Source organism: Epinephelus moara, chromosome 16 (genome assembly GCF_006386435.1).
Source record: "Epinephelus moara isolate mb chromosome 16, YSFRI_EMoa_1.0, whole genome shotgun sequence".
Lineage (NCBI taxonomy): Eukaryota > Metazoa > Chordata > Actinopteri > Perciformes > Serranidae > Epinephelus > Epinephelus moara.
Genome location: NC_065521.1, coordinates 19,745,238 through 19,767,592, shown reverse-complemented (window position 1 = coordinate 19,767,592; position 22,355 = coordinate 19,745,238). Strand labels below are relative to the sequence as shown.

Here is a 22,355-nt window from a genome sequence, read left to right as displayed (position 1 = left end):
AGTTACCCCCTTCTTCCAGCTAGCATGATGTGGCTGGTCCTACCGAATTCCTCAGGTCTACTAATTTCATATGATACCAGTATCATTACTCTAACTTTAAAACTCAGCTTGCTATAGCCTCTGAAACACAGGAATGTTGGCCTAGATCAACAGTGGCCCTGTAGGTCTCAATCACATTTGGAGATTTCAAATTAAGTTTTACATGTAAACACGGGCCTGTGTAGTTTTGTTCTTTCATAAACCCTCTTATGTTTAGCTTGCGACCTATTTGGAAATCCTATTCCTTCAAATTTAATACCCTGCAAGTCAATCTTATCTCAAACCCGCAGTCAATTAATCTGAAATACAGCTGTTGTCTGTAGGGTTGCAGAGGTAAAAGATATTCACTGTACAATAAACACCTTAGAAAATATTGCGGTTACAGGGCATTACGGTATTACAGAATTATTATTATTATTATTATCAGTCAGAATGACCCTTAAAGGAATGAATATAGAGAGGTTATCTTTGGTTGAACCAACATTTTATTACTATGAAACATTTTATTACTATGAAACTTGAAACCATTTTTTTTTATTGGAAGTGTGTGTAAAAAGTTTCCCTTTTGAAAATAACTAGGTGAGATTCTCCATCCAGTTGTATTTTTTTCAACATTGTAGATAAGCAAAAGTACACAGTATGATCACTGTCAATACCACTACAACCCTAGTTGTTCATTCAGGAAACTAGCTTTTATTCATCATCTTTACAAGAAAGTAAACAACAAGAGAAAAAGACACCATAATAATTAAACCTCACACACAGAAGCACATAACTTTCAAGGATGTTTGATTGAGTATGAACCTTTTATTTTCCAATTTCACACACAGATGACATTCACACAACACAGTGGAGGCAGTGATAAAAATTAAATGCAACTCCAGAGTTCCCGGATGATCGTGGGTGGATTATGAGACAAGCGGCCCCTGGGCACAGATATGCAATGGGCCCCACCACCTCTCCTACATAGGAGCAAGACACACTGACTTTGTGGTGGTTGTGTCTCTTTGTGTTCAATATGCATCTTTTTGTGAGTTTGTGTCTGTTGTTGGTCATTTTGTGTCTTTTTGGGGTCATTTTGTGTATTTTTTGTTGAATAGTGTCTCTTTTGAGTCGCTTCCTGTTCGGTATACACTAACTAGACATCTGCTGTGAAAAAATGTCTTTTGTCCAAGCTGGCTCACTGGGAAAAGCTTGCTGGGAAGCTAAAAAGTAACAGAGCTGTCTTTGATTAATGTTACTAGATATACTTGTGTTTTTGCTGTTTAGGTAAAATGTCCGTCAGGAAAGAGGTTTGTGCAGGTGGAGCTGAATTTGCATTTTGGTTGATATTTGAGGCTCATTTTGTTAAACACACCTGTTGTACTAACATACAATTTGCCTGACCCTCAGCTGTGTGCAGGACCCAAACCCAATGTTTTGACAGGATTATTGTGCATTTTGTCAACCGCAGTATTTTGGAGGCAAATAGACATGTAAATGTCCATGTCTGTACAAACACAGAGATTTGAGTGAAAATATTTGCATGGTGCAAGCTTTCTTATTGTCAACAGGAAAAGTGTTTGTATGTTTATTCAAACATGCAAGTCAAGCAGCTCATTTTTAAAAAAGTTTTCACAAAATGCTGAAAGATTAACTACTGTACTCATTTTTAATAATTACTAGATAACAGCAGAAACAATAAATCAGTGACATGTAACAGTAATCGCTTTAATAGTAACAAACAAACAAACAAAAATAACAGAAAAATCCTAGTTTGCATGACTGAAAGCTGCACACAGAAGAGCTCAGTATACAACAGACCCATTAATTCAAAATAAAAGCATCAGCAGTGGTTGTTACTTTGTCATTCAGATTTCTTTTTTCTTGGATTGGATTTTATGATTTCAGTCAGTTATTATTTTGATACTGTTAACAGTTTGACGTTTTACACACAGGTGTGAGCAAAAACAATAATGATAGATCCTCTCTACTTAATTGTTCCAGTAAGACGAGTAGGTGAGCCAGCATGCACCATGGCTCCGGGACATCTAAATGTGGAATTCAGGCATTATTAACGAATGTTGCCTCTCCTGTTAGGACCTGTTTAAACTGAGGTTTGAAAGGCAATGCAAAATGTCCCACAGAGAATGTCTATAGTTTGACTAGCTGCAATTTCATTAGGATCCTTTTAGAAATAGAGATGCTGTGCTCGTTTTTGATGCTTTTTCTCCTTTTGTATTCTGACTAGATTTCCCTGCTCCTGTGAGGACACATTACAAACTGCAGTTTAAAAGATCATTTATGGCTAACATTCAGTATACTGATTGTAATGCATCGTTTACTCATATTTACTATTTTTGTTATTTTTACCAATTTCAAACACAAACAAACAGACAAAATAAAACAGAAAGGCAAGATCATATGAATATATTCCTGTTTTAGGATATATAACTAAACTAATTTCTTTATGTAACTCAAAGCAGTCAGGATCTATTATTTATTAAACAGGAACACCACCGAATTTAAATATGTTATTTCCATGGCCTAGGAGGGTTCAAACCATATTTGTGAACGCGAGCTACTTTGTTTCAAAACCAGAAACCAGACAAGTGAGTCTCAAATTTGTGATAAAGTCTGGAGCTATTCCATAGACAATTATATGTATATATATATATATACATATATATACCCAAATTCGCTTTATTCTATTGTAGTGTTCTCAGATGTGAAACAAAAAAAAAATGTACCCATATACACAGAATATTCCTCTGGGTGCTCTCAGTGTCTCATCTATAGCATGTTTCCCAATTCATTGTCTGTGGAGCAGCTCCTGATTTTATATCCTGTGACATCATAAATTTGAGTTTTAATGCTCCAGTTTTTGGATTTGGCAGAGAGCTGTTCACATTTGCTGTAATTTCTTGACTGCCCGCTGAGGATACACACATGCAACTTTTAAAATTCTGCGAAGGAAGGACTCAGTCCTCGGTAGAATTTGAAGGAACCTTCACATTGGAACAGTCCTTGGGCGGGATTTGATGATGTAGATCCTTCCTTGACTTTGAGAAGCATCACCTGTCTCATGTACTTCTTTCAGAATATAGCGACAATTTCAGAAAACATGACACAAAGTTATTTTCATAAAAATAACAACCAGAGTTTTAATGTTTCATTCAAATTTAGTTGTGTTTTTTTTCCAAACAATTGTATATGTCCAATCTTACTTAAATCGTAAAACAAAATGATGCCTGATTTTAAGATTAAAACTGTCCTTACATGCAGGAGTGGGTTTTATATCTTCATCCCATGGGTACTCTGGGTGTATTATTTAGAACTGGATACCTGACCCCAGGATGCCCATTCAGCCAAATGAGAACTGCTTGTCTGTATTATTTAGTTTATGTATTTACTTATTTAGCACTAATAGTAAATCTATTCTGGGTTGTACAGGGCATAGACATATATACATGTATATATGTCTATGGTACAGGGTATCATGCAGGGATCTGCCTACGTCACCACTGTGCGACGCACACGCTGAGGTGAAAGTGCAAGCTGCCATTTTTTCGAAGGAAACCTCCTGATTAGACAAGCAAAGACAAACTGTGAGTCTCACCGTCACTCTTTAGCAGTTTTTGTCTCATCTGTTGGCGAACTGAAGAGATAGTCTGCACGAATATTACAGAGGCTTTGTTTATTTAACTCGGGTTAAAGCTCAGGTTAGCTGAGGGCTGCACTGGGCTACAGATGGCTGCTTAGCTCGGCTAGCTAACGTTAGCTGTGGCTGTAAACAAACACTACAGACAGTGAGGAGACAGCAGCTGATAAACCAGCTCACACTTGTCAGGTTTGTTCAGTAGATGTGGATAATTCAGTGAGAGAAAGAGCTAACATAACTTATGAACCATAGCGTCAGGTGGAGCGTACAGGAGCAGGTTTGATGCTGCATGTCTGCGAGTTAGCGACTACACAACTTCAGTTTTGATGACATTGCGAGTTTCTCCAAACTAGGTCGGTGCTCAGTGGCTCTCGAGCGGGCCGGGGTCAGTCGGGTCACGGGGGAAACGCACACTCACACCGGCATGTCGTCCTTCTCTGAGTCGGCCCTGGAGAAGAAGCTGACGGAGCTAAGCAGCTCGCAGCAGAGCGTCCAGACTCTGTCTCTGTGGATCATCCACCACCGCAAACACTCAGCCCTCATCGTCAAAGTGTGGCACAGAGAGCTGAAAAAAGGTGAGACCTGCTGCTGCAAACTATTATCATATATGTTGTCCATTTAGTGCAACAAAAACTATATTGGTGACAGGAAACTTGGATCATGAATGTGTCAGTGTGGCTGTTAGGACAGAGGTGGAAGAAGTACTCATACTTTAGTAACGTTAAAGCTACAATACCACACTGTAAATACTCCATTCAAATCCCTGCATTCAAAACCTTACAGCAGTAAGTACTAAAAGTAGTATTTACTTATGGTATGGGCAGTATTAAAGTAAAAATTCTGCCCTGTTTTACTGTTACATACTGTATAATGTTTTTGGATTAGTATTACTGCTGCATTAATGTGTGTGTTGCCTTATACTACTGTAGATGATTAAGATTGTGCTCATTTGAAGTTCTTTATATACTGTTGGGTAGTTAAATCTACAGCAATGCATCATAAGATAAGATAGGAGAGACACCTTTCACTAATGAACATATGGAAACAAGAATATGTATATATGAATATATGTATGGGTATATATTGACAGCCGTACAGGATATTCTGTGCATAAGATCATCATGTGTTTCTTCTGTGAGACCTAAAAATTCAACTTTTGATTGAGCTCAGAAAATCAGCCCTGTTTTCATCTTCGTCAATTCAATTATATTCTATTCAGTATAACTTTATTTATCCCTAAAGACATTCATGTGCCAGAGAGTGCTTCAAATTATAATAACATTAACTACAGTAACCACAATTTTATTCACGCACAGTACCAACCAGACAACCAAAAATATACAAATACAAAGACAGAAGTGTTTTCAAGGAGCAAAAGCAATCCCAGTGCCTAATAGAGTAACAATAGGAGTACGATCAGTTACTAAAAATGAACTAAAATGGTGGAAAACAAAACAGACTGCTCCTGATAATCAGTGTTATATTGAATATGATACAACAATGAGAAGTAGTATTGCACGTGACTGAGACAATGATATTGCACCACATAGACAAGTGAACATGATATTGAAGAATAATATTGCACATGATGTTGTGAAAAACATCACAAGATATTGAAAAGTAGTAATGTTCATCATATGAAGTAATAGTGCACCTGATGTAGGTGAATATTGCTGTCAGTGCCCTTGTTTCAGCTCTCCTCCCTACAGAAGGGGGAGGAGTTGTACAGTTTGATGGCCACAAGTAGATTAGATCTCCTGTAGTGTTCTGTAGTGCTCTTCAGTGGTCTCTACAGCTGAATGTGCTCTGATAGGACTCCAGCGTGGTGTGCAGGGGGTGAGAGGCAGTTTTCTCAGCATGCTCCTCTCTGACACCTCCACTAAAGACTCCTGTTAAAGGGGTAGTGCACCCAAAAATGAAAATTCAGCCATTATCTACTCACCCATATGCCGACGGAGGCCCTGGTGAAGTTTTAGAGTGCTCACATCCCTTGCGGAGATCGGCGGGTGGAGCGGCTAGCACACCTAATGGTAGACGGCGCCCCAGACTAACGTCCAAGAACACAAAATTGAATCCACAAAGTATCTCCATACTGCCCATCCATAGTGATCCAAGTGTGCTGCAGCCGCGACATAAAAAGTTGTTTCGAAAAACGTCATATGAACTCTGTTTTTAGCCTCACTGTAGCCTGTAGCTCTGACTGCTTCTCTGTGCTCCGCGCTCACGTGTGCGCGCTCAGGGTGATCGGTGATGCACGGTCTCTGAAGAGCAGCAGTCTCGTCAGTACTGATGTCCAGATTCTCAAGTGCAGGCATCGCCAATTCCCAGTCTGAGCAGCAAAGACTTTCCTCATCCGTTGGCATTGCTTTGCATTTGAAACAACTACACCACCAGGTTTCCAGTGCTCGACTCCGGTATTCTGCGGCTGGCTGAGGGTTAGGCTCATGAGCTGCGGCGGCTGCTTCGTCCAGTAGCCTGAGTTCCGTCCGTATACTCGGGCTCAAACAAATACGGCTCAACAAAGAAATGCTGTTCCGCCTCAGTTTCAAAGTCTTCAGACATGTTGGGCTGTCCTTTGCTAAAAGACCATAGTGCAAATTATCTTTTAGCTCTGTGGTTACTGCTGTCTCCCCCTGCGGTGCACGTGTCACGTGACGTAAACACGGGTGAGCAAAGCGCACGCTTTCGCTGGTCTCGCGCAGGCGCGCACACGTGAGCGCGGAGCACAGAGAAGCAGTCAGAGTTACAGGCTACAGTGAGGCTAAAAACAGAGTTCATATGACGTTTTTCGAAACAACTTTTTATGTCGCGGCTGCAGCACACTTGGATCACTATGGATGAGCAGTATGGAGATACTTTGTGGATTCAATGTTGTGCTCTTGGATGTTAGTCTGGGGCGCCGTCTACCATTAGGTGTGCTAGCCGCTCCCCCCGCCGAATACCACACATGGTTTTCACTGTACAGGGAGGCTTGCTATCTGGGAAGTAACTGAAGTTGTCATGCAGATAAAGTGGAAGTAGAAAATGGAAATACTAATGTAAAGTAAAAGTACTTTGAATTTGTACTTAAGTGCAGTACATAAGTAAATGTACCTTAGCTGCATTCCACCACTGATGAACTGAGTAGTGGTTAGTGGATTTATTTATCTGTAACAGGTTGAAATTGGTAGAGAGAACTCTGTCAGTGATTTCAATTTCAGTGTTTAAGACAAGCTGTTGTGTCCTTATGTGCTAAACTTTCCTACTCTTAACTTAACTGAGGTAGAGAAAGCATCCAGAATTATTCAGGATAGCCAGATTTTACACATTGCCAAAAATACTGATAAGTGCCTGTGCCATGTAAGGTGTTTAGAATACTGTCCTTAAACTAGATAGTCTTGTGTGACCACCAGTCAAAAGCCCCCAGTTTACAAGGATATAAAGTTGAGAAAAGCAAGCAAATCCTTACATCTGAAAAGCTGTGACCGAAAAATGTTTGGTGCTGTGTGTGATACCTACACAGTAATGGTATTTTTTACACAGTACTTGTAAAACAATACTCATTATTACTGAAACTGCTAAAGGAGGAAGGCGCCATGAAACACATGACATAGTCAGAAATGGGTAATGTTGATGTGCTTTGGTTTTACTAATGGTTTAATGTTTTATTTTATTGATCTTTCCTCCAGCTAAAAGCTCCAGGAAGCTGACGTTCCTGTATCTTGCCAATGATGTCATCCAGAACAGCAAGAAGAAAGGACCTGAGTTTACCAAAGACTTTGAGAGTGTACTTGTCGATGCCTGCTCCCATGTTGCCAGGTAAATGTGATGTGACCACAGCATGCTTTCAGACGGCTACAAATAATGGGCTGTGTAATGATTGCATAAAGTTGTGTGTGTATAGAGAGGTGGCATGCTTGCTGCTAGACGCTTATTGAGAAATGGTTCAGTATCTAAATGTAGTCCTACTTAGAACCTGCAGTACAGCTGCAGGTTGTTGTATTTTTTTTCCTTTAGTTTTCTACAAAGAAATCTACTAATGGGGATAACGGTAAATGTTGACTCACATGTTTCTCAGTCTAAACTGGAGCTGAATGTATCCAGTGCAAAAACAAGTTAAAACATCTTGAACTTTTTTTATGCACAAGTTATCGGCTATATTTTCAAAAGGTGTACATTCTATAAAATCACCATATGATATACAACATATAAAACCGCCCTACCCTTTTCCCAACTTGCTAGCTATTCATCCTTCCAATCCATCCCACCACCCAGACCCGCCCCAGCAGGCTACAGCTGTCCTCAGCTAATCTATATAAACAGATTCTGCCTATCTGTATGCGACAGGACAAAATTTGGTGTTGGAAGTGTTCTGGTTTCTGTTTGTAGTCTGTTTAACGTCCAAATAGTATTGTTCAATCATGTTTGAACAGCAGGTAAACTGTCTGTGTGGAGAGGTGGAACGTACTGGCTGAAATGCAATGTCAGAATATCGTACTGTGTGGCCTCTGGCGATCCCCAGCCCCAGTAGATATCTGTTTATAGAAATTACCCAAAATGACTGGTGCATGGAAGAGAAAGTCTTGACTCGAATATCTGCTGGCTACACGGGCTTTCCCCCCAGGGAGGCTTTATCATTGTTGGATGATAACCGATGGGTCCCATGATTGGTCCACAGCTAACTAGAATAATAATTTCAATGGCAATAATAAAGGAAATTTCACAAAGGTGCATAAGAGAGAGAAAAAATCCTCACACACAGACAGGATCATATTCACTGTCAGCGACACATATTGAGCTATATGTTGTTGCATTTCTTCCTAAAGAGTGCACCAAGGGTCATTTCAGTTTATCCCAGCATCTTTTTAATTAATTTTCTTCTTCTTCTTCCGTACTCTGCTGGCCCCCTACAGTGAGGCAGATGAGGGCTGTAAAAAGCACATGGAGAGACTGCTGAACATCTGGAAGGAGAGGAGCCTCTACAGAGGAGACTTCATTCAGCAGCTCAAACTTGCCATCGAAGACTCCAACAGCCCCAGGCCTTCAGGTTAGATGACTGTTAGATGATTTGTTTGTTACATCACTACATGCATAGATAAAGCATTTACCATTGGTGGGTGATACCACACAATTTGGTTTTGATCTGATACCAAATAAAACTAGGGCCAGGATCAGTTATATTGATAGTGATACTTTCTGTCATATGTAGGGGAGGGAAGTATATGAAACTGTGACATATGACATGACAGTTCTGACTTTTCACCTGTCTTCAGGGGTGGAATCAAGAATCTTGACTGCTTAATTCAAAGTAGCTGAATGGCCATTTTATTTTAACTTTGCCTCAGTGTTTGACAAAATTTCAAGAGTTCTCTTTTTAGAATAACCTAAAAGCGAACACAAGTGGAAAAGATCATAAAAACAATTTCTTTCAAATGTTGGAGTCAAGAAGAGGTATTTGTTATTCCTCTGTCTCATCTATAGTATAATATGTAGGTTTAAGTACATCATTTAGTGATATAATGTGGGTGTTTTTCTGCTCTGGTCTCTAAACCTGACTCTGCAGAAGAGAAGAAGGCTGTGAAACGAAGCTATCAGAAGATCCAGGAAGAAGAAGATGATGAAGATGATGACTACAGAAGCCACAACTCCCCTCACAGCACAGACATTTCTGCAACTCAGTTGGTAGGATGCCAGTAATTTATGTGGATGGCACAAAATGCAAAAAAACCCCTTCACAAGTAAAATGTGGTTTGTTTTTCTGCACTTTTTTCTCTCTGTGTTCTCCTCGCTCTCGTTCTTCACCCCTCTTCTCTACCTCTCTCTTATTCTCTTGTTTTGTCTGTGACGTGGTTTCCTCCCTGATCATTTTCCCCCTCTCCGCCCTCTATCCCCTGTAAACACACTCTGACACACACTTTCAGACAGAGGAGCTGGTGAAGGCCCTACAGGACTTGGAGAACGCTGCATCAGGTGACGCAGCGGTTCGTCAGAAGATCGCCTCCCTGCCCCAGGAAGTCCAGGACGTTTCCCTGCTGGAGAAAATCACTGGTAAGACCTGAGAGCTCCGCTTTTATGTATAAAACAGTCAATAAACTGAACAATTATGAATTATAATAATTGTTTTTACATTTATAAACACAGAATCATAAAGTGATACATGTTGCTCCATATAGAAAATATACAGCACTCAATAAAAATAACTAATTAAATGTTGAGACAAAATATATCAGAGTAACAAGAGATTGAAATGTTGAAAGTGCATAAAGAAAGAGAAAATAAATGTCATATTCCTGGTCTTAACAACCCACTGTGGCACCATTGTAGACAAGGAGGCAGCCGACAAGTTGTCAAAGACGGTGGATGAAGCGTGTTTGCTGCTGGCAGAGTACAACGGCCGACTGGCTGCCGAGCTGGAGGACCGGAGGCAACTGGCTCGCATGCTGACTGAATACATCGGCAGCCAAAAGGAGGCGCTCATGGAGAGAGAGAAGAAACTAGAGGTAAGGCACCACAGACACAAACATGTTTGTGGTTAAGTTTATCTATCACTAATTATCAATGAGTGTTATGTCACTTTTTGAATAAGTATAACAGGACACTTTCATTTCCTCAACAACAGTGTCCCACCATTGTGGGTTGGAATGGCGTTATCACTCCTAACAGCTCTATGAGTGCAGTGCAGAGCAGCTGCGATTATCTAGCCAGTGGGACATGAATGATGCCACTCACATGCACTAAAATGCACGTACAGGTTGCTGCAGCTATTAAAAAAAGAACAGAGAAGCTGGTATTACAACACTTGTAAATGTAAATGAAAACAACCTATCAGAGCCGAGGAGTCTTTAACACAGCTGTCCATCACTGCTCGTGAACTGCGGTCAATCTGTCAAACTAGGCAGTGCTGTCCAAATATGATCACAATCAAGTAAACATTTTTAGCTCACACCTGTGCTGTGTCATCTTGTCCTCTACAGGAATATAAGCAGAAACTGGCGAGAGTGACCCAAGTTAGGAAAGAGCTCAAGTCCCACATCCAGAGCCTCCCTGACCTCTCCCTCCTGCCCAACGTGACCGGGGGTCTGGCCCCGCTCCCATCGGCCGGAGACCTCTTCTCCACCGACTGAGATTTCTTTGCTTAGAAAAACTACCCCCACGCCCCTCCTGTCCCCATCCAAACCCAGCCCCATGTTTGATTCACACAACACTTCCAGCTGTGTCTCCAGCCAGAGGACACGTGGTCAAACCTCTCCCGGCAGCCAGCTCACCTGCTAACTCCAAACCTACAGGAGAAGAGGGAGGAAGGGACATTAGAGACAAGGTTTGTTGAAATCAAACTGCTCTGCAGAGGAGAACAGAGACTCTGTGAGGCCTGGATTTTTCGAGCACTCGCTTGATCGACAAGGATTCCAATTCACCAGCTTGGGACGAGTTTGTTTCCTGTTAGTTTTTTTAATGTTGGAAATGATCTAGGAGGAGGGGCGGGGTAAAGAAGCAAAGCTTAGACAGACATAAATGTTGGCTGTCAGGAGGTGTCAATCAAAGTGTCTTTCTGTGTGGTATATTGTGGATTCAGTGAGCAAAGGTGGGCCGTTTGCTCCCAATTCTCAGAGGTTGTGACTACACTGTGAAGAGGACGTACCATTCATTAGTTTTATTTTTTTGGTTTTCAGTTGGTGGCTTTTTATTGACCCATAGGTGGTTTTGATGTGTGTGTAAAATTAGAGAAGATCTCAGATTGGGTTCGGTGTACGTTGCTTTTTTGTTGCTTCATGAATGCTTCATGGTCAACAGCTGCTACTCAGCACGCTCATTTCAGTAACACTGCATAGAGACGGTGATTCTGTAGGTTTTGTTCCCATAGTTTAAGTTGATAGACGTGCTCTGGTTTTGTGTCCCGTGCAGGCGTTTTTCTCATTTACAGACTTAAACTTTTCAATTCAAAGTCCCAATTTGTTTTTATGAGTTTATTTAGACAGATGGAATATGGTTATTATGTAATAAGTGTGTACTTAACAAGGTTTAAGTTTTAGAAAATAAATTCTGGAAGTTTGAGGAAACAATTTAAAACATTGTTTGCTTTCCAATAAACAATCAGGGGCCAGATGCATAAAACTGAAGAATCCTAACTATGTGTACATACAAAGGCAGAAATATACACACGCAGTCTTTTCATCAGATTTATAAAGACGCACGTACGCCCGATTCCATTTTATAAATCTGTTACAGTGGAGCTGGGTGCACTTACCTCTTTTCCACAGCTACAGTTCACCGTAAATGGATGCAGAAAAGTCCTTAAACATAAATTTGTAATCAGTATTTGTGCCCCTCCACTATCTGTTAGACCTGTCAGTGAGAAGAACGGTATCAGCGAGGCTCTTCAACGGTGCCAGAGCAGCTGTCGCTATACATGGCTGCAGATATTTATAGTGCCCATACTACTAATTCGTTACATGTTTCTGCAAACCACTGACGCAGTGAAATCTCAATCGTTATGATTATTAATGATCGGAAAGATGATCATTGAATCACATAGTGCTCAAACTGACTTTACAAAGTGCTTCACAATTCAGGATCAAATTAAACGATCATTTACAGGGAGACAACTCAGAAAATATTAGAAAAAAAGATAAATAAAATTAAGTCTATAAATGACTGACCTTTGATTGACGTTTTACAGGACGCTGTGCAGTCGGCAAAAATTAAACGATAAGTGAAGTTAGCAAACAGCCTGAAAACCATATTTAATTATAAGGTTACATCTCTCACCTCATATTTAATGTTTACCTTCATATTACTCGCAGCTATCTCAGTTAAAACCGTGTGTAAGCCTGGTCTTAAGTATGGTGAGGTGCGCACATTCTACCTTTATGTGTGGAAAAAGGCGTGTGCATAGTTTTTGTGCATAGGCATCATTTGTATTATACATCTGGCCCCTGGTCTTTAACAAAGAAGTTATTTTATTTTTGAGTTTTATGGCTTCATACAATTAGAGGGAAAAACAGTTGAAAGAAAAAAACGGAAAAATATTAAACGTCATTAAGTTTTAGTGTGTAGAGCTAGGTAATATGGAAATAAATATCAAAGATGTGTTTTGGTATAAAAAAAACCCCACACGAAATAGACAGGAACCGTTATATCCGGTTACATTCTCAAGAATGAAAAAAAAAAAAACTGTGTTAAAAGATTCACAATACAAAATTCCCACAATGATGTTAAAATGAGGAATAATAATTCAGACATATTTCCCAGTCCTATCCTTGGGTGGATGTTCAGTGATGAAATATTTTGCTAAAGTGGCAGCAAGAAAATTCAACTCTGCTGAACTCCCTTTCTCAGGTTTCTTTTTTAAAATGAGGAGACAAACCACACAATAATATATCAGGTCCCATAACTGAGATGTTAAGATTCGGAAGTGCGAGTTAACAGTTTGATTTTCTTTACAGCTCTCTGTCAAGGCCAGGACAACATGTATCATTTGTCCATATTTGATTTTCAGTTGTCTCTATACAGAAAAACAATAAGAAGTTGGATAATAAAAAGGTCAGAGATGTTTACTTAGACAAACTGCTCATTGTGTTATAGCCCTCAGAGGCTGATGGCGGCTCCTGCTGCTGGTGAGATGAGTGTTATCTAAAGTCAAAGGGGATTACAAGTGCTGTAACTTTACCTGCTGATGCACAAGCTTGGGTGAGAAATACTGCTGCAAATACTTTTCAGTAAACTCTCAGATTGATTGGAGTCACCAGGCAGTCTGGAGCCACAACATGTTTCTAACAGCAGGTAAAAATGTGAATCACAGCAGCTTCAGCAGTGTTTGTTCAAACAAAGGTGTGGATGTAGTCGTTGCAGTCATCTGTGCTGTCATAATGAGATATTTGGGACTGTTTTGGTGTGTTTAACTGACCCCTAATGTCAGATAAACCTCCTGTGGCTTTGGATGTTAAATGTTAAAGAACAGAGACGGGAGGAATTTTAAACCATTATTTTGCTGTCTTGATTTAAATATAATTCAACAGTAAACTAAAGACAAAACAAAAAGTGTGCGACACAGACACTGTATGCCAGGAGGGATTTCAGCAACATTATGACCCAGATGTGCTTCATTGTAGATATTAGTTAGATCTTTTCTTACCTACTTGCTGTGTGGTATGTGTTTCTCTCTGCAGAATCATACTGTACTACCAGGACTCTACCAGTAGAGGTAGTGCTTTTCTGTAATGAAAGTGATTCAGTGGATGCCAATAAACTGGAACCATTTGAACAAATCCTGTGTGTGTGTTTTGCATTGAGTCAATATAAAGGGTAACTATACTGACAGAGTTCAGACACAACATTCAGATGATAGGGTCAGAATTTGGTGTGAACAACATGAAATCATGGATCCATCCTGCCTTGTATCAGGCTGGTGGTGGTGGTGTAATGGTGTGGGGGATATTTTCTTGGCACACTTTGGCCCCTTAGTACCTACTGAGCATCGTTTTCACACCACAGCCTACCTGAGAATTGTTGCTGACCATGTCCATGCCTTTATGACCACAGTGTACCCATCTTTTGATGGCTACTTCCAGCAGGGTAACGCACCATGTCACAAAGCTCAAATCATCTCTATCTTTCCCTATTTTGTTTCAATAACCTACACATCAGCTAATATCACAATTTCTCAGTTACCCATTTTTATGACGAAGCATTGCAGGAAAAGACTGACCAAATGTGGAACAGTAAATTAGGGGTGAAGAGGGCAGAAGTCCACACCCTTCCTGTGAAATGGCTTTTGTCAAACATACAACATTAACTTTATACATAGGTTTTAGGATTCTTATGCTTTTTAATGAGTGCTTAAGATCAGCATTGTATGTCTGTGGATTAGCAGCTACAGAAACATGGTCACACCTGTACTTCCTTCACTGTGAATTTGAAACAGTAAAACTTGATCTACTCAGTGTGCATTAAGGAATAATATAACAGGTGAACACCACATATGTCACAGTGACTTCTTGTTCCATAGAACGTGATCAGAATGCTACTCATGACATCATTCTTTTGATGATTCATTCTGGAATCCTGTCATGATCTGTGAAGTCTTGAATACAGATAGACACTTGCTCAGAGTCAGTGAGAGAGATCTGCACCTAAGATATAAAGAGCACAAGTCCTCACACTGAAGACAAAAGATGTCTTTGTATAATAAGCTCCGTGTGGACCAACAGCTTTGTGATGCAGTGATTAGAGTGGACGGCGTTGAATTTCACGCACACAAGATCATCCTCTGCAACTGCAGCCCCTACTTCATGTGAGTTGGTTATGGGGTGTTAACAGTGGGATTCTGCTGGATTTATACTCTTCAAATAAGCAGAAAAACAGCACCATGCTAAGCAGTGAATAAGAGTTAAAGCTATGGTTGGTAACTTTTATAAAAACTGTCAAACTAGGCAGCACTGATCAAATATGAATCACGATTCTGTTACTGCATTGCCTATTTCTCACCTCAGATGTTTTCAGGGACATATTTAGTGTACTGTTTAGCTGTAAAATGAAAAAATTTGTGACCCAGTCACCATGTTTAATACAGTTAAATGGAGTACCACGCATCACCCACCAGCTGGATCAACTTTCTCCTTCTACAGCTAAACAGTACACTAAAATGTGTTTCTGAAAACATCTGAAGTGAGAAATAGACAATGCAGTAACAGAATCTTGATTCATATTTGATCGGCACTTCCTAGTTTGGCAGTTTGACTGGAGCTCTGTCAGTCTTTCTGTATACAGATTACTGTAATATGATGGTGATGTAATTTGATGGGCCATTTATGCGCTGATTTGCACATTGTTTTAAATAACATCAGCACTATCCATTGAGTTGACTTTGTGATTGTAAGTAATGGATTTACAATATTTATGTGTAAATAAAATTTGACTCTAACAGACAGTTTGCATTGATAAATATTTAGATGTCCATTTTGTGTATTACTCAGAAAAGAGAAAGCCATATTTCAAATCCCATCCCTTCTGTGCAGTGGCTCAATGCAGCAGTAATGCACTTGCATTTGTTTTCTGTTAGTCACGTCTCTTCTGTAAAGTGCAATATGGGATTAATATTTATATTCTTATTCTATGAAATGTGAATATGATGGAAAACATAAATCACCTTATGTTTTAACCCTGTATATACCTCCTTCCTGCCCCACAGAAACCTCTTCACCCAGTGGTCAACCCAAGACTGTCGGGTCTTTGATATTCCCAATGTGTCACCTGACATGATGAAGCTCATCATTGAGTTTGCCTACAGCGGCTCTGTTCCTGTGACACAAGAGAATGTAAAGGAGCTGTTCAAAGCAGCGGATCAGTTCATTGTGGAGGGCATTATACAAGCCTGCTGTGACCTCCTGGAGAAGCAGCTGACCCCACAGAACTGCATCGGCATGTGGTGGTTCACAGACTTTTATTACACCCCTGAAATGAAACACAAGGTGTTCCTCTTCCTCCTGAATCGCTTTGAGGAGGTTGCTGCCACCTCAGAAGAGTTCCTGCAGCTCTCTGCGCAGGAACTTGTCAAAATCATTGAGGATGACCGACTCAATGTGAAGCAGGAGAAGACGGTGCTCTCAGCCATCCTTCGCTGGATCACCTACGCAACTGAGGAACGCAGAGAATACATTCCCCTGCTTTTATCCAAAGTAAGTGTGGGATGAACCTTTACTCATCCACCACGACATCAACTTTTGATTCACATCTTTTACATTCCAGAACAGGTGATTTTAAGTCAAGAGGCCAGGACAAAATCAAAATCCTTTTGTAGACCAAGCAATAAATGGTGTTCTTGTCTTTACAAATGTAAAACGATTAATGAGTTAATTAGGACGAAGAGAGAAGTAGATATATCTACAAGAGCTCTGTAGGAACCCTTTCAACATCCAGTTATGGTAGGATTCTGAAATATCTATTAATAGAAGTATGAGGAATGTGACAGTCAGGTGTAGTTCCTTAAAATGTTTTTTACTTATGGGACATTTTGGAAGAATTTGGTAGGTAAGAAAGATTATATGGTGAGAAGCCAGACAGGTCTGTACCTGAATTAAAAGTATAAGGTGGTGACATCGCCTATAACATCAATGAAGTTGTGTGGACTGACAACCTTTACTTTAAATTCATAAATGACAGTAAATATTGTGTTCAAAGGTCAATCAGCCTCGAAATAAATAATATAAAGAACATAACAATATGATGTATTTTCAAATAATCTTTCCCCTCTAATCTTTTCTCTCAGATTACAGCCAAGAACATACTGGATGTTTGTAGGCCAACATCAACATTTATCAGCCATGCTGAAGTGTTGGTTGGGCTCTATTTTAGACAATTTAATTCTAACGTATGTCCTCCTGTCTCTGTGTAGGTCAGGCTGGCTTTAATGAGTCCAGAATACATCACAGACAGCGTGAGCAACAACGAACTGGTGAAAGCAAGTGAAGCCTGTCGACCAATTCTCCTCATGACCCTGGAGACCATGCTTCACCTCCGAACAAATAGAGTCTGTGACTCCATTATCTGTAACCCTTTGGCCCGCCCACGACTGCCCCCTGCCATCCTGTTGGCTTTTGGGGGATGGAGCAACGGCGGCCCAACCAATTGCATCGAGGCGTACGATGTCCGTGCTGACTGCTGGGTCAATGTAACAGACAATGAGGAGGATCCCAGGACCTACCATGGCACAGTTTTCCTAGATGGATCGGTTTACGCTGTCGGTGGCTTTGACAATGTTGAGCGTCTCAGCTCTGTGCACAGGTTTGACCTGGGCACACAGACCTGGCAGAAGGTGTCACCAATGCATTCAAGACGCTGCTTTGTCAGCGTAACTGTGATGGACGGGTCCATATACGCCATTGGAGGTTATGATGGACATGAACGACTCCAAACTGCTGAGCGCTATCAGCCCAAATCCAACCAGTGGACTTTCATTGCACCCATGCACGAGCAGAGGAGTGACGCCAAATGTACAGCTCTTCATGGCAAGGTGGGTGGAGCTAAGGAGCAGCGCACAGGAAATAATCTGTTTAAAATTCATCCTCTCATTTTACACAAAGATCCTGCAGTTATTGTTTCACTACTTATTGTACAGTTTATCAGTTGTTCTGCTATGTTATTGCATTGAATATGAAATGAATTATCTATGATGTCTGTCACTGGTTATCAGTTTACTCTATGACAGAAAATGAGTCCCTTAAAAAGAAAAGGGTGGGAACCAAATGATGGTGCAAAAGGCAGCATTACCAATCCAAAATTTAGCATCACATTATGCAGAATTGCCTCTTTTGTTTCTCTGGCTAATCTGGCTACTGGCTGGTCCGTTCCCCTAATGGTGTGGAATATAAGTCTAGAAAACCCATTTTGTATGAGACATTCAGTTAATGTTTTTGCATACTTGTCTTCAGTGAAAGTCTTCAAAAGATGACATATTACCTCTTTAATTTTCTCCAGGTGTACATTTGCGGTGGTTTCAATGGGAATGAGTGCCTGTCAACAGCTGAATGTTACAACCCAGAGACCAACCAGTGGACACTGATCGCTAACATGGGTGAAAGGCGCAGTGGAGCTGGGGTCATCGCCTATGCAGACCGTGTCTATGTGGTAAGCACATTGAACACTGCTGATACACAGAAACACAGAGACAATTACTCTCAGTAGAGATGGTTTGCTGTTTTTCTTTGTTTTCCTGAATATTTTGGGGTTTTGGAGTGTTGGTCGGATCAACAACAATCAGCAACAAACATCTGAATGTCAACTTGTGCTTTAGGATATTGTAATGGGCATTATGCAGAATTTTCTTATATTTAGAATAGAATAGAATAGAATAGAATAGAATAGAATAGAAAACTTTATTGTCTGGAACCAAAGGGCAACAAAAATTTGTCTTCGACAGGGCTCAACACCAGCTTTACACACACACAGAAGACATTTAAAACACATCCAAGACATTTACAGACTTAACTATCAGTTGAAGAAAAATAAACAGTCAGTAGATTGATCAATAATGAAAATAACTGTAAGTTGCTGTCCTATATACAAGAACACACTGAATAGATGCAGTTTTTCTTTGATAACTCACAAAGATTTGTTTTTGTCTAGGTTTCAATGGACAGTTTCCATGTTTAGTTTTCTTCATTTATATGTGAGACTCAACGCTGCATTAAATAAAACTTTGTGCAGAAAATTCTTATCATTTTCTGGCAGGAAATTTCTCAATGTAAATAGCTACATATTATCAGAATTTCCAAAAGATTCTGTTTTTTGACCTTTACAAAAAAAGACAATATTCCTACTAAGCTGTACACATGGCGAATGAAAATGAATACTCCACTAATTTCTCATTTACATGCAGCTGTGCATACTCCAATTACTGTGCCCTATCCTTTTGATTATCACGTCAAAATATGGAAAAGTGGAACAGCTGTAGTCGCTTGTGCCGTTTTGCTCCTATACATCAAAATAGGGTTTTCTTCAAAGTTTCCTACTGGGGGTGGACTTATTGGACTGTGCCATATAACCTCCCTCTTTGAGTCCTTCCACCATCTTCTTGAAAAGACATTACAATATTTGTGCAAATCCTAAAACCTGTTGATACCCCAGTGTTGGGACCAGGCCTCACAGTGGGTCACCATTTACTGGGAACTCATCACTCAAAGTATCAAAATGGCTATCAGAAATAATGAATAATAATTATTAAGTATGTTAAATAATGTGACTCAATTTACATTAAATCACAGGAAATTAAGGGACAAATGACACAGTCGTTGACGATTCATTCACTCTTGTGCAATATTAATTCCAAAAGTATTTATTCACAAACAAAGCCAAGCAAACAAATCACATGATTTATTCCAAGAGGCTAACTTGATTTCATTTTTAACTTTTCTCTTAAAGGTTGGCGGTTTCAGTGGAAACACTCGTCTGCGCACTGCCGAGGCCTACAATGCCAACACCGACACCTGGCACACTGTGCCCTCCATGATGAGCAGCACCCGCACTAACTTTGGCATCGAAGTGATCGATGACAGTCTCTTTGTGGTCGGGGGCTACAACGGCCTCACCACCATCCCTAACGTTGAGCGCTATGATGTCAACACCGGTGAGTGGTCTGATATCTGTGACATGGGGATCTCCCGCAGCGGCCTGGGCTGCTGCGTGGTGTATGGAATCCCCAACCTGGCCGAGTACGCTGCCCCTCATCACAACCTGCAATTCTCTGTGGAGGATAATGAAGTGGAGTAATGAAGATCCACCTGACTGCTAGCTAAATAAATGTCTTTGCATCAAACTACAACAGTGCTACTGTTACTCCACCAATAACAGATTTTATTTATGTTGTGGGACTACTAACTGGCCCCGTGACCTTTGACCTTTCCTTTGAACAGTGAAAGAGGGAAAAAAACATTTCTCCTGAGAAAAGAATCAGAATATGGTAACAAAAAACTGTCAAAATACAGACACACAAGTCCACTGATCTGCTTAACTCAGTTCAAATAGAGTACTAAACTAAAACTAAGTAAATATATAAGCAATAAAGTTATTAATTTTGGCCATCCCAGTGGCCAAAGGGTTTAAAATGCTCATCACATAATCATAATGCCCCTGGTCTGAGTCTGGCCTGGGACCTTTGTTGCATATCTTGCCATCTCTCTCACCTTATATCCTATCCACAATCTAACAAAAGCAAAATACCCTTAAAATACAAATAAATGAATAAAATAACAAACAAGGACTTCCACTTAGCTCAAGGGAGGTTTCTGTAAAGCAAAAAGAAGGGACACAGTGTGTCACCTGTTGCTGCTGCTCTCACAGCGGAGGAGAAGCACTGACCGAGGAAAACTATCAGTATCAGGAACTCCTGGGAGGACTTGTGCAAAGCCTTTCCCTTGGAAGTTTGTCCATCCAGCCCACATGTGAATTGTCTGGACTTATGACCATGTCCATTGCAGTGTTTTGTGGGAGATACAGCTGGAATATACAGTGTTGTTATTGGTACTGGTACTGGATTTTTGAGGCGGATAATGGCAGATATTTTAAAGTTTAAAATAATAATAATAATGATAATAACAAACTGATAATAGAACAGCCGGAACTGTCATCATGTGACACGCACCCATAAACATTTTGACAAGGATCCATTAAATTTGGTGATTAAAGAATTGCGACCAAAACATGCACTGAACAGGACTTTTTATAGTTGAGAAATGAAATTGTCATAATGTTCTCTGACAAAAATTATGTAATGGTACCACTGTTTCTAAACTACCTCAAACACATCTCTACCATGTCTGTACTGCAAATTCTTGATACTCATCAGCTGACAAATACAGATACAACTTGAGAGAGAGAATAGTTGACAGATGTATGATCTGGGCTATTTATTGAGGTCTATGCACAGCGACTATACTGCTCCATCTAGCTTCATGCACTTGTAGACTATAGCTTCCTGCATGGCAAAGATGAACATGCACATATTCATACAGGCAAATCACACAGGCATATCAACAGAACATTGCAGCCTATTTGTAGCTGCCCCACATTAGAATGTCCGTTCTGCCTTAGCTTAGGCTTCTAAGGCTTCACAACTTCTGTGCCTGAGGTCCGTCTTCTGTCTCACTGAGCTAATTGGCAGTTCATGTGTGGCTTCACAAATTGACTAAGCCAAGCATCAGGGTGCCAGACAGTAGCCATCCATGCCATGGAAAAGCAAATTTCAAAGTGAAAGTTCCAAGGCTGTAGCACATATGGTTGATTTGTTATGAATTTTCAAAGTTTTGAAATTTAGAGGCTTGCTGTAGCGCCACCATCAGGACTATTGTCTTGTGTTTCCAGTTGAGGACATCTGACATGGGACTGGACCTTTATGAAAAGGTTGGGTAGATTTCTCATATGGAAATGTTGCACAAGCTGAGGCTTGAACTCACAATCTTCAACACCAAGAACCATCCTCTATCTCACTGAGCTAATTGGCAAATGGAAAAGTCACATGTAGCTTCACAAATTGACTAAGCCAGTCACCTGTGTGCAAGACAGCAGCTGTTGGTGTGTAAAGGCAGATTTCAAACGGCTGTCAAAAATTCAGTTATTAAGACAAAAATCTGAAAATACACAAATTGCATCTAGACAGCATGGAGATGTTGGTAATTTGTTTTTAACAATGATTTATTGGCTCCATAAGTGAAAAACTGATGTTTAAAAATGCCATTTTTGCATTGACTCCAATTGTTCGCATGAGAGCGAAATTCAAAATGCTGTAAAAAATGCAGTTTTTGAGATAAAATTCTGATATTGAAAATGTATTTAGCAAGAATTTGCAAGTATATGTTTACAATACCATTTACAGTCAAACATTCTGATGCACTGTAGGCTCAATTTTCGATAAATCAAAAAATCTGTGTGGATCGTTTGTGTACAGTCTGAAGATGCTCTGTAGCAAGTTTGGTGTCAATTGAGCAAAAATTGTGGGAGGAGATAGGTTTAAGAAGTTTTGCATTTTTTGAAAAAAAAAACAAAAACAGAGTGATGGACTTCATAATTTGCAATAGAATTTCATTGTGAAATCCACACTAAAAGCTTGGGACATGATTAAGAAATGGGAAAAAAGAACTGATGTTTTATCTCCAATTACTCCAATACAAAGAAATACAGATTTTCTCCCAGGGATGACAGATAATGG

General features: G+C 40.1%; 2 protein-coding genes across 3 annotated transcripts; both read left to right on the top strand.

Moving 5' to 3' along the window:
- The first annotated feature begins 3,544 nt into the window (after positions 1-3,544).
- On the top strand, positions 3,545-13,923 carry rprd1b (regulation of nuclear pre-mRNA domain containing 1B). 2 transcript variants are annotated; one of them, XM_050064146.1, is made up of 8 exons: positions 3,545-3,626; positions 4,033-4,254; positions 7,348-7,477; positions 8,572-8,705; positions 9,222-9,340; positions 9,580-9,706; positions 9,983-10,158; positions 10,633-13,923. In XM_050064146.1, exons 2-8 carry the CDS (start codon positions 4,104-4,106, stop codon positions 10,780-10,782), a joined length of 987 nt encoding a protein of 328 aa, XP_049920103.1. In that variant the 5' UTR covers positions 3,545-3,626; positions 4,033-4,103; the 3' UTR covers positions 10,783-13,923. The 2 variants fall into 2 exon arrangements, with proteins under 2 accessions (XP_049920103.1, XP_049920104.1); XM_050064147.1 differs by lacking the exon at positions 3,545-3,626 and adding an exon at positions 3,637-3,868.
- Positions 13,924-15,897: 1,974 nt separating this feature from the next.
- On the top strand, positions 15,898-20,118 carry LOC126402283 (kelch-like protein 10). The gene is made up of 4 exons (XM_050064115.1): positions 15,898-16,332; positions 17,049-17,666; positions 18,131-18,280; positions 19,574-20,118. The coding sequence occupies exons 1-4, from the start codon at positions 15,913-15,915 to the stop codon at positions 19,919-19,921; spliced, it is 1,536 nt and encodes a 511-aa protein (XP_049920072.1). The 5' UTR covers positions 15,898-15,912; the 3' UTR covers positions 19,922-20,118.
- The last annotated feature ends 2,237 nt before the right edge of the window (positions 20,119-22,355 follow it).

Coding starts and splice junctions, on each gene's coding strand:
- rprd1b (XM_050064146.1), top strand. CDS start 4,104: ATGTCGTCCTTCTCTGAGTCGGCCCTGGAGAAGAAGCTGACGGAGCTA. Junction 7,478..8,571: donor GCCTGCTCCCATGTTGCCAG/GTAAATGTGATG, acceptor GGCCCCCTACAG/TGAGGCAGATGAGGGCTGTA. Junction 8,706..9,221: donor CAACAGCCCCAGGCCTTCAG/GTTAGATGACTG, acceptor CTGACTCTGCAG/AAGAGAAGAAGGCTGTGAAA.
- LOC126402283 (XM_050064115.1), top strand. CDS start 15,913: ATGATGAAGCTCATCATTGAGTTTGCCTACAGCGGCTCTGTTCCTGTG. Junction 16,333..17,048: donor TTCCCCTGCTTTTATCCAAA/GTAAGTGTGGGA, acceptor GTCTCTGTGTAG/GTCAGGCTGGCTTTAATGAG. Junction 18,281..19,573: donor ATGCAGACCGTGTCTATGTG/GTAAGCACATTG, acceptor TTTCTCTTAAAG/GTTGGCGGTTTCAGTGGAAA.